The 12,288-nt window shown below is 33.7% G+C and overlaps 1 protein-coding gene across 1 annotated transcript; it reads right to left on the bottom strand.

Annotated features, from left to right (window-relative positions):
- Positions 1-4,606: 4,606 nt before the first annotated feature.
- LOC125652539 (protein FAM177A1-like) lies at positions 4,607-11,506 on the bottom strand. The gene is made up of 5 exons (XM_048881844.2): positions 11,373-11,506; positions 7,578-7,736; positions 7,006-7,072; positions 6,402-6,499; positions 4,607-5,533 (listed from the first exon to the last, which is right to left on the bottom strand). Exons 1-5 carry the CDS (start codon positions 11,406-11,408, stop codon positions 5,390-5,392), a joined length of 504 nt encoding a protein of 167 aa, XP_048737801.2. The 5' UTR covers positions 11,409-11,506; the 3' UTR covers positions 4,607-5,389.
- Positions 11,507-12,288: the final 782 nt, after the last annotated feature.

Genomic DNA, 12,288 nt, shown 5'->3' with positions numbered 1-12,288 from the left:
TGTATGGTTCCAGTTGACAAAGCTTGCAACAACGTTAGCATAGTCATTGTAAGGTTCATTTTAATTCCATATTTGCAATATGAGTTACATTGTCGTATCTATATACCGCGCCAGCAATTATATTGCTTGGGTTCGAATTTACTATTAAAGAGTTATACATGTAGTAAATTCGAACTCAAGCGATATAATTGACTGTGATATATAGTGTATTCTAAAACTTCTCATAAATCCATACCAAGACACAAATTGCACTACGATCCAGTACCGATATAAGCCCTTATCTTTACTTCTCAGGAACTTCTTTGAAGGGGAAACTTGAGGCGTACCGTGCCACAACATATGCAAGAATTGGATGGATTCTCAAAACTTTCAAGGAACGTTTATAGTAAATTTGAAGTGATAAAACTTTTTCTTAAAATCGACAGCATTAAAACGTACTTTTCAACTTTTATACACGTACTACGTACATGCATCATGATAAATTATATACTAGGCTTTTTGAAATCATAGGTATCTGTTTCTTTAATTAAAATGGAACTCATATTCATATTTTGTGATCACTCATCCAAAAAAAAAAACAACAACAACAACATACTGAATCTACGCATAAGTACTCTGAAATTGATATTTAAAAAAAATTGATAGAATTTCTTCATTGACAACGTCAATATGTAAACTTTGGAACTCCCATGGGCATAAATTGTGTTCCCTCATTCTGTTTTTGTGCTTGTATGAAACATAATTCATTCAAAACCCTATATATGAAAAGAATAAAATTCTTGCCGTGACATTCAAGTGAGGACGTTTTGATACTTTGTTAAACACTACTCTGATTCTACGCACAAGTATTCTGAAGTTGATATCAAACAGATGCTGGAGTTCCTCATTGACGATATCTTCGTAGTCTTTGGTGATCAGGTCTACCAACAGTATGTTGGAATTCCCAAGGGTACGAATTGCGCTCCTTCATTAGATGACCTTTTCATATTCTTCCGAGGCAGAAATGATTTAAAAGCTTCTACACGAGAAGAAAAAAATCTCTTGCTGTGGCCTTCAACTCGAAATTTAGATACATCGTCAACGTTTTATCTATTAACAATAATCATTTTCATTCTCATGCCGATTCGATATATCCCAGTGAACACGAAATAAGACAACACATAGTCTTCCACATTTGCATTGCACTTAGAATATTCTATTGAAGATATGTAATGTTACCGGCAGACTAACAATTCAACTTTATGACAAAATGGATATAACTTCAGCTTCTCCATCGTCAACTTCCCCATTTATTGTAGCATTGTTCCATAATTACCTGTATATGGTGTTTATATCTTTAAATTATTTAACAACTGTGTCGATTTCTTCATTCATTTTTTGACATTATATATATATAAATCGCAAGAACAAAAATTCGCGAATGCTCTGTTGAGCATTGACATATATTTTAGCTGTATAAAAATAAACGCGACTAATTTTAATTCGCGAGTGAATGCTTCTCGCGAAATTACTTGATAATTTTTTCCGCGTATATTTGGGAGTCTACAGTATGGCGGATCCAGGGTTACGGGGGGCGCCACTTTATGGGGCAGGGGGCCACCTTGAGGCCCCCAGTGGGTCCAGGGCGAAGACCTGGTGGGGGTCCAAAGGGCAAAGCCCCCGGAAGCTCTTGGATTTTACAGATTTTATAGGGCTTGAAATATTTCTCCTATTTAAGTCATTTGTACTATTTTTTATCATTTTTTATATGGTGAAATTAGTAGAATGACGCCGATTTTGAGGGGTTTTTTGGGGGGTGGGTGGGTGATAAGTTCTCCCAATATAGTAATTCAAGAAATCAAAAGATTTTGTCATTTATTTCTCCGGGAGTGGAGAAATTATTGCTTCTTTTATCGTTTAGTACATTTTTTCTACACAAGATACCACGATTTACCTTAAATTTGAAAATTTCAGGAGGGGGGGGGGGGGGCGCAGCGTGCGCCCCCCTTAAATCGCCAATGATATAAATACAGGTGTATTTATAAGTACTAATTTTAGTTCGCGAGTGATGCTTCTCGCGAAATTACGTGACAATTTTTTTCCGCGTATATCTAGGAATCTACAGTATATAAATACAGGGGTATTTATATGTATTGATAGAGTTTTCTCTGTATTTATGGATTAAAATTAGAAACAGTTAACGTTCGTGTAGTACAGGGTGATCTTCAGTTAGAGTTCACGGTAGTTGCTGGGTTCAGCGTAAGGTGCTTTGATATCTAAGGGGTTCAAAGTTTTACATTTTACAAGGTATAAGGTAAATCGTTATGGTCGTATATTAATTTGAAAGTTTTAGCAAGTAAAAGTGATTCACTGACAAACAGGTCACTTATTCCTATGTGTGAGTGTCTGTCTTCGTTTGTCACGCGTGATTTGAGCATTCTCAATTTCTTCTCAGAATTACTTCTCTACCATTGAAATGAGTTGCAATTTTTTGGGGGGTAGAAAAGTAAAAAATTATGAATTTCGTGGTCACTGTCTCTTGGGGTCAATTAAAACATTTTAAAAAATGATGCAATATTAAACATTTAAATCTTATTTTAAATTTCTAAACACACAACATACAGAGTACATATAATCTAAGGCCTCTGCCAACATTGTGAAATATTGACGGTTCCAGCCCAGAGTGGGGGTTTTATTTTTACTTCTATTTGAAAATTGTTCTGTGTATATATATATATATATATATATAAAAGCACCAAAAACCCAACAACATCCTACTTTCTTAAAGTGTCGGATCTAAGAAGATACAAGGCCAGTAAAGAAATTTATAAAAGCACTGAAAAGGCCACGACACTGTGTCTCTTGATAAAGACCTGGGTTGCGTTGAAAATTTGAGTTTTAAAAAACAAACAGTGTCGTGGCCTTTTTAGTGCTTTTATATATATATATATACACACACACACACATATATATATATATAGGTCAGGGTAGGGTTAAATAGGTCTGTGTATGGAGTGCCAAATAAACATAAAGATATCATTTCACTAGTTTGACAACATGCAAATAGTTAAAAGTAACATTACTCATTTTGTATTTCTAAAAATACAGCATTAGGGGAATTTTTCTTCTTGTGAAGAATTGAGGTGGTTTTAACTTTTTTTATGGTGACAATATAAAAATTGGATTCAATTTTTATGCAAAGTACAACAAAGTTTGAGTTGGAATACACTTTTTGTTGAAAAAAAAAGAACCAGAGCAAGTGTTTTGTCAGATCCCCCCCCCCCACCCTGACACATTTTATTGTAAGTAAGGTAACCTTTGTACTAAGTGTTCTAAACTGTTAGAGCAGCAAGCATTCCTTTTAACATCACAATCTGGTTACTCGAGTCACTGATGATTTGAAGGCTAAAATTTGGATGAAAAATACTGAAGGATGTACATGCAGTAAGTTACCACCCAGTGACTCACTGTTCTTGAATAGATGGCTATGCCTCTTACCCAATTTCGATCAAACTTGCAGGAATGTTACAACGTATAAAGACCTGGGTGCCTATGACTTTTTAAGATGACAGGTAAAAGGTCAAGAAAAGGGAAATTCCAAAACTTTTTATGCAATAGATTTCGGCTAAATTTTGTCTGACTTGCAAGAAAGGTGAAGGTCATTGAGACAGATATTTCTACAGTTTATGTGTACAAGATTCAAAATTATTTTCAATACAAATTTTGTTAAAACTTTCAAGAATAATCACATGTACATTAAGTTCTTGGTTCAATTTGATCTCAAATGTTACAAACAAAATGTCACGGTCACTGAATAAGGAAATTCCTTTTCTCAGATTATAGAGGAATGGTACATTGCAAACAAAGATTTTATGCACCATACCATTCCCACAACTGTTAGTAATAAAATTTGGATGTACAATCTTGTACATAAATTTTTTTTCCTCTCTGTGACCTTTAACCTTTCACTTATAACATTGAAAAGCAATAGGAACCAAGGTCCTAAAGGAACATGGACACGGAAAATTTTATTTTTCCATTTTCAACATTCAAATTTTTGCTGACCTAATAGTTAAGCATTCTAAACATTAAAAATTGAAAATTTTAACTCAAATCATGTCCATGCCCCTTAATGCAAAATACTGTATAGTGTTTTTTTCTGCAGGGTTATAATTTTCTTTTGGCTTATTTTAGCGGTTAGATAGCTTACCGCCAAACTTGCGACTTCAGTACTTGAAAGAGAGACAACTCTTCCCTGTCCGCTAAAATTCATTCTAGGAAAAATTAGCATACTTTTCAGCCAGCAAATCGCCAAATTTTAGACCTGCGGAATAAACACGCTATACGGTATGCAAAAATAATGTACGCAAAACTGCACAAACAATCAATGTACAGTGTGTCATGGTCGTCAAAGGTGATTAATAAACCAGTCTTTTCTACACCGTAGTTTGAAAGACACGCTTATTGCATCATCATAATGTAACACTTCTATAAAGTTTTTCACTGCGTGACCGTTGAGGCCAGTGGACCTCTTGTTGATTGTTGTATTGGGTCACTAAATTGAAAACATTCCCCACACACTTTTATTTTACGTGCGTTCACTGAGATTTTGATCATCCTTGTGATAAACAATTCTGAAATATTTAATTTGGAACAAAAATATAAGTAAAATGTGATATCAATAATACACACCATCAATAACAATAAATGTACATGAATTCATATATATGAAGGAGATTAAAAAAGAACAAATCTATATACATCATATTTCCCTTTCAACAAATACTCAAATGTTAGACAAAATTTAAAACCACTAACATCATCATGTAAAATGAATCAGAAATAAGCCAACAAAATTCACAGCAAGAAAACCTACTGCAGAAAATGACAAATTGTTCAACCTCACATTTCCTTGCATTATTTTATAGTATCCATATTTTATGTTACTTCATTTAGAGTAAAGAAAAACTGAAAACATTAGTTACACTACCACAAGAAAACTCTGATATAGCTATTATTCCAATAAGATTATGTCAAATTCGCAGACAAGAAATAAATTATATAAATATTTATATTCATAAGTAATTATATTCATATGAGACTAGCCTTTACTTAGAAATATACTGTGTTGTTTTTAAAGATTTTCACCAGAAAAAATATGATTTTCTTTGTGATATTCTGCACATGATCTCTACATATTGATACCCAGTTAACATTTTCTCTCATGGTGTGCAGAAAATAAAACTTAATACTTGTAACATCATCAGATATCCCACAATGTCCATTGCAGAAAATAAAACCTTATACTTGTAAGTACAAAGCATTGTTCCCTTCTGCACTAAATCATGATTTGCATACTTGCTCGAGGAATGGATTAATGTTTGATTGCCCAGAGCACCAGGTGTAGGAGTCAATATTTTGTTGCAGCAGAATCCTCCACATTCTCATGATCATGTTTTTCTACATTTTGTTGAATCTCCACTTTCACTTGAGATAATTTCTTTTCTTCAAACATCTCTTGGGATTTTTTCTCTCTAGCCTTGTCCTTTTCCTCCTGAAAACAAAGTACATGACGTCAAAGAATATTAAACATGCAATATCACTGATGTACAACAGCAATGTCATTTTACATTTACATGTACTAGTATACACAAATAATTTAATTTTATTTGTTACATGCAATTTGATTGTTTTATTTCACTTTATCAATGTTCTATATATCGTATAAACAAAGTTGCCCTTTAGTCCCGCTATATGACGTTATAGGAATGACGTCACAATACGTTTGGCTGTTCAGTTACCATTTTGCTGTTATTGCGATATTGGTCCGCGTCATACAATATTGATATTTTCTTTTCAATCATCTATCAAATAATATCAAACGTGGTTTACTAATTTAAATTATAAGAAATGAAAATAATTTTTATTTGTTTTATATGATATAAAGTAAGTTGGGACAGTTTACACAATTTTATAAACCGCTTTGCAGTTTATAATGCGTAAACTGTCCCAACTTACTTTATATTGTATAAAACAAATAAAAAGTACTTTCATTCCTGAAGTAATTGTACAATAGCAATGTTATTTCCTTATATACACATGTAATAACCCTGATGTATAATAGTAATTTTATTTACTTCAGATACACACATAATGTCCATGTAGAAAATGACTTTTGACTGGTCTTTAATACCTCAGAGGCCATCAATAACCAGAGTGGTGGTCTGATGGATTTGTTCACAAGTGCCAGATAGCTCTGTTGGCAGAGTACCTGTTTGGAGATTAAGGGGGTGGGGGGGGGGGGGGGTAGGGCTGAGTTTGAATCGAGGTCTATTTCATTTTAGTTCTTCCTGTTAGAAAAGTATCAACTATGTTTCTAAATTCAGCTATGAGTATTTTCCATTGATTTGTAATTGTCATACCTCTTCCTTAAGACGATAGTATTCATCAATAGCATGCTGATATTTTGGTGTGGTGATTCCAAAGAACCAAGCCAGCTTTTCTCCACAACTGTCTGCCACTGGAACCAAAGCAAACATGAAAATGTGTAATTCTTATTTCACTTTATCATTCCCACAATCTCTCAAAATAATTTCAAAGAATTCACAACTGTATTTCACAAGGAAAGTGAACATTAGGCCTTATGATTTGTACAGAAAAAGGCGTGAACCAATACATTATGTATTATACATGTATTGCGATTATCAATTCTGAATTTTTTGTATATTATTTCATAGAGGGTACATATCTCATGAGATTTGAGGTACAGAAATTAACCAATAATTAAGTAAAATAAAACAAGCTTATGTTGATTAATAAATATACAAACACACATGCTGACAAAAGTGTATTTAACTGCTATCTAATAGCTCTAAAGTGAACAACACTTAAACATAATTCTAAGATTTTTCACACAAATTTTCAGGTACAAAGATGTAAAAATGTATCAAATGCTGACACCTTACAACATTTTAATTAAGTTAGCTTAAACCAGAATTTTAACAACAACAGTTCATAATGTATTACCAAAGAGTGTTCCTCTGGCTGCAGTCACCATGTAATACCAAAACCATGGCAACCAAGTTAGCTCTTTCTGAAATGGAAAACAAAAAAATCCTCATTATCATAATACTTTTATGTACACTGTATGTTACTGTTGATGTCGTGATTCTTGCAAATAACCTTACATTTTGTTATTTATAAATTTCATTATGAAGAACCACAATATCTAAATACCCTACTGTTACCACAGTGGCTTTATTTGCTCTTATTCTAAAATAGAATGTGTCTCTTCACAATGTAGATTTAGCTGCAGAACTGTAGCTTTATGGGGAAAATGCGGATAGATTTCCCAGAAAGCTATAGTTCTAAAGCCAATTTCGATCCTAATGAATCAGTAAAACACAGAAATATAGTGAATCTTCAGGGCCAGCAAAAATATTTCGTTATAACCAAATTTCCTCTGATAGGGGATAGCTATCACTTTGCAATAAGCTTGATTTTTTTTATAAGTGTGTTCGTTCTGAGCGTGTTTTACTATGGAGGCTCCTTGTACTCTTGACAAACAGTTGCATTGTAAAGTGCACCACAATTCTTACTGGATTAACTGTTGGTTCTGGGGGTTTCTCCTCCTCTTCATCTGTTGAGTATTCTTCTAGAACTCCATCACTACAATAGATCAATCTTCTTGGTACTTTCTTTTTGGGGGGCTGTTCAGGGTCTCCCGCCAATGAAATATTTGTAAAGTCACCTTTCTCCTGTTTAAAATATGATACATCTAATGATATCAATACTCAATATATCTTCGAAAAATTAATTTCCTCTTCATTAGAAACAGAAGCTTTCCCCATAAGCATGAAGCTTTCATGACACAAAAAAGATGTGGGGCTTAAGAAGCCCTGGAGATCTTTTTGTTAATCATATAATTAAGTAGTATTAGCATAAATTGAGATAAAAGTTACAGTTTTACTACTACCAACTGGGTAAAGTCAATGTAATAAAACCCTTTCAATCTAATTGAAATCAGATCCAAGGATACGCTCGGTCTCACAATCGCTATAATAGGATCTGACATAACCCCATTGGGGGTCATGTCCACATGACCATTTGCTTGGAATATTCATGAGAAGTATCAGCCAGTCAGATTGCGCCATACAGATAATGATGGCTATTCAGGTGGTTCCCGGCAATTCGTAAACAAGATTCAGTAATCGCTTTCCCACGAAGTTTATTGCACACTATAGAATTGTTGTTCTCGCATAAGGAATTCTAAACTTTTGCAATAATGCTGAATCTATTCCGTTCATACAAACAACAAAACATACGATATAAAATACACCCAAATTGAATTAATTGTGAATTGCGATTTATGTATGAATAGGGAAGGGTATGATTTGAATAGTTTTGAAGATGGTTTACTTAATTAAGGCGAGGAATATAACACCAGTCGACGTAAATGGTGCATTGTGACGTCACCTCTAGCTGCGATGTTTTTTTTCCAAACCAAACAATGGCAGCCATTTTCCTTGAATTGTGAACACCGACAACTTCATAGGTGACGCGCTGATTGGCTAACATAAAGTTCACATGAACATGACCCTTAATCGGGTTATGTCAGATCTTCTTACGCAAAGTATACGGCGCGGATCTAAAAAGTCTGATTTTATTTAGATTGTCAATCATTCAATTTAAAACTTGGGAGCTGGGATATTCCCTGGCAATCCATAAGTAAAATTTCAACTATGTAAGACTTTCAGTTAGTGACTGGAAGAGTGCAAAAGACTTCAGATTCCCTTTTACTTTTTTACTACCCTTACATTCTGAACATTACCTATTCAAAACACTATATTGAAGAGTAATGAATCTTCATATATTTTGAAATGAAAGACAGACAAATTTTACAACAATGTGTCACTTGTCTGCTTGGATGTTGATATGATGGGTCATTGGTGTAGGAGGAAATCAGATTACCAGGGGGAACCCCACACCATACTCTCTCACACATGACCTTTCGAGGATCAACACCGCAAGTTTCCTAACCAAACACCAACATATACATGTATGCATACTGTATCCAATCTGTGGGAATGAAATAGAATAAAAAAGCTGTTCAATTCACATTTTGTATAAAAGGGCTTTCAACATTCTTTCCAAGGACTTCCCAAAATTATCTCACTGAGGGATTTGCGAAAGAATTCCTTCCTATCAGTACTAGACTACACAGACTTGTCATTTCTGTGTATTTCAAATAGATGATATACTAATATTTAATATATGTTTTAATAAATGAGTATATTTTCTCTAGTCCCCTCATACATTCATTTTACCAGTTACAAATATTTGCCAGTATCAAATAATTTTGTTTTCAAATATCTTAGAAATATGTAGTTTACAGGTTTAAAAACCAGGTTTAAAACAGGTTTATTGGTGTAATTCTAATATAACCATTAACAGGTTGAAAACACTTCCCCTATAGCGAGATCATCTCGCTAAAATGCGATTATCCCTCTTTAGCGAGATAGTAAACATTACCATAAGCAGGTGTTCTGGTGGTTTATTGAAAATAATGGCAGATTCTGTGCAATGCTGAATAAGCACAACATACACTCAACATGAAGCGAATTGTCTCTATAAAATTGAGAACACAGTTAAGAAATTTCATATCATTGTTGCTGCGTAATAGGGAAGGAGGCTGAAATCCAGTGCACATTGTGAGTGTTTTGTTTTGATTTATATATTTGCAGAAGTCAGTGATTTTTCTATATTTTTTACAAAGGTCCTGTGGCTTTCGAATTGGGAAAAATTGTCGACATTTCAGTCAAATTAGGAAAAATCAATTTTATTGTAAATAAGTTTTAAAATCATGTTTGATACATTACATGTACATTATCTTTATTTTACACATCTAATTTTCTTTAACCTTCTAAAATTTTAAACTATTCTATCCTAATCATCATTCCCATAACTCTTTGTCTTATGTATATAATTCACATCGAATGTTTATTTTTTTCAAATATGTTTTCCTTTCATAATTTTATTATTGGGAAAAATGCAAGCTAAATTGAGAAAATTTTTACAATTTTTAGGAGGGGAAAGGGCCGAAATTTGGACCCAAAATGGGCCTTCAAAAATCACTGGAAGTACCAGACATTTCAGCACGTTTTCTTCTTTTCACGTGAAACACGAAGAGATGTACTCCATGTGTTTTTCCTCAGTTGTACGGGATATATTTACTCTCGCTAGAGAGGAATAATCACGATTTAGCGAGATGATCTCGCTATAGGGGAAGTGTTCCCAGCCTGGTTAACGGTGGGTACACTACCCGAGTGTAGTGTTTTGTACATTTACACACACTTTATATTTCCCACACTGTTTACAATTTGAATTGATGACCTAGATTTAAGCCCAAGATATACAAGTTGGAGAAACAGAAAATATACCGGTATGAACAACCAGATTCTTATCAACCTAGATCAAACAAGATATATATCTATATATGCTACATGTAAAAATATTAAATTAATAGAGGGCGAAGCCCTCTCACGGCCCGAAGGGCCCAAAGGGCCGTGAGAGCGGAGCTCTCCCTATAGGTAACACGTATATACATGTTTAAAAGGAAAATATAGGAAAATAATGAAAAATTAAACCATACCTATGGAACTTGAAAAGTTTGGTACCAATGGCGTCGGTTCGAATATTAGCGCGTGGACATGTATTTCTCCATTTTGAATCTCGTCTACCCTAGTTCACGCCGTTCTGAGATGTTACACATAAAATCCGTAAAAGCATGTAAATCTTATTTTCTTAATCATATATAATCACTCCACGATTAACGCCATGTTTTTTGTTGTAGTTCAAACGCTATGTTTGTAAATTTGCTAAATAACGACGCTGAATATGACGTCACAATGTACTGTTTACATCAATTGCGTTATATTTCCCGCGTTCAATATTTAGGCGGATCAAATGTCCAAAATTAGGATGCTTTGATACAGTTCCGTCCGCGTGCTAACTTCAGGTTGTTTTTGTCCTGCTTTGGATACAGATACTAATGCCAAAACGTTTTTGCTTCGCCCTCAAACACGGTCACACCGTAAAACATATTAATGGAATTTTAGAAAAAATAACCACATGAAAATGAAACATATAACTGCTGTTTTCCTAGTTAAAGTTCATAAACTCTCACATAATCAAAGTGCTACACCAATATATAAAATTGAAAGTAAAACATTACTACAGTGAAGTACAAGTCACTGATGTTCAAGTAATTCACAAAACTAAACTAATTTTCAGGCTGGCGGTGTGACATTGTGTACGAGAAGTCATTAGTATTACAGAATAACATGATGATGCATAGATTCTATAAAATATAAACAGATATAATAAAGAATTACCACTGGATTTGCTGACGAGTAAGAATCGGTAGCCATCGTTGTTGTCAATTCACAATGTTTTTGATGTTTGAAAACTATATACAATACCCGTGATTTCAAACGTTCATCTCACATAGAAAGGCGCGTTCAGTTATAAGCAAGTCGGTCACCATTTAACAGACGGTTCCCAAACGTTTCGGCCCTAGACTGAAAATTACTCAAAGCAACCCAACTTATAATATGACTTCCGATTTTAATTTATCTTCTGATACATGAAAATGAAAAACGATTTTTTATCAAAAAATATATGTATAGGTTACCTTTTTACTCTGCATTTACCTATATACTATATTTAGGCCATATAGAAAAAGGTATATGGTCAATAAATAAAAGTTTTTAATATTTCTCGAAGTGACAGAGGGGCGATCCATCGATGTGATTTTTTTCCAACAGGGTGTCAAACTTCCACTCTACATGTATCTAAAATTTGAAAAATATACATTGACTAATTTTAAGGTGATGTGTGCCAATCCCTGGCTTGAATTTCTCGAAAAAATCTGGAACATAAGTTTGGGTTTTCTTTTCTATGAGCAGCCAAATTTTGAGTAAAATCTCAGAATCAGGTCCAAGTTTCGACTAAGTTTATTTCGAGAAATCCAGGTCAAGACACACCTAAACAAAAGTGCGTACCATCTACCCTTCTGTGTTTAGTGATAAAAGAATTAGATCTATATGTTACATGAGGAATATGTTTAGGTTCCAGTTTATAAAGCTTGTAACAACATGGTCTTTGTTTTGAAACTCATTTTTACATCTGTATTTTAAACGAGGTTGGCATTAATTCCACTTTTGGTAATCTTACTTATACTCCAATTGCCCTTTCAAAAGATGAAATTCTTCAAAACCATACTTTAGTTTAAAACACATTTAATATCCC

This window comes from Ostrea edulis, chromosome 5 (assembly GCF_947568905.1).
Source record: "Ostrea edulis chromosome 5, xbOstEdul1.1, whole genome shotgun sequence".
Lineage (NCBI taxonomy): Eukaryota > Metazoa > Mollusca > Bivalvia > Ostreida > Ostreidae > Ostrea > Ostrea edulis.
This window is presented reverse-complemented; position numbering and strand designations above follow the sequence as displayed.

Coding starts and splice junctions, on each gene's coding strand:
- LOC125652539 (XM_048881844.2), bottom strand. CDS start 11,408: ATGGCTACCGATTCTTACTCGTCAGCAAATCCAGTG. Junction 7,073..7,577: donor CAGAACCAACAGTTAATCCA/GTAAGAATTGTG, acceptor TTTCCATTTCAG/AAAGAGCTAACTTGGTTGCC. Junction 5,534..6,401: donor ACTATCGTCTTAAGGAAGAG/GTATGACAATTA, acceptor CTTTGTTTTCAG/GAGGAAAAGGACAAGGCTAG.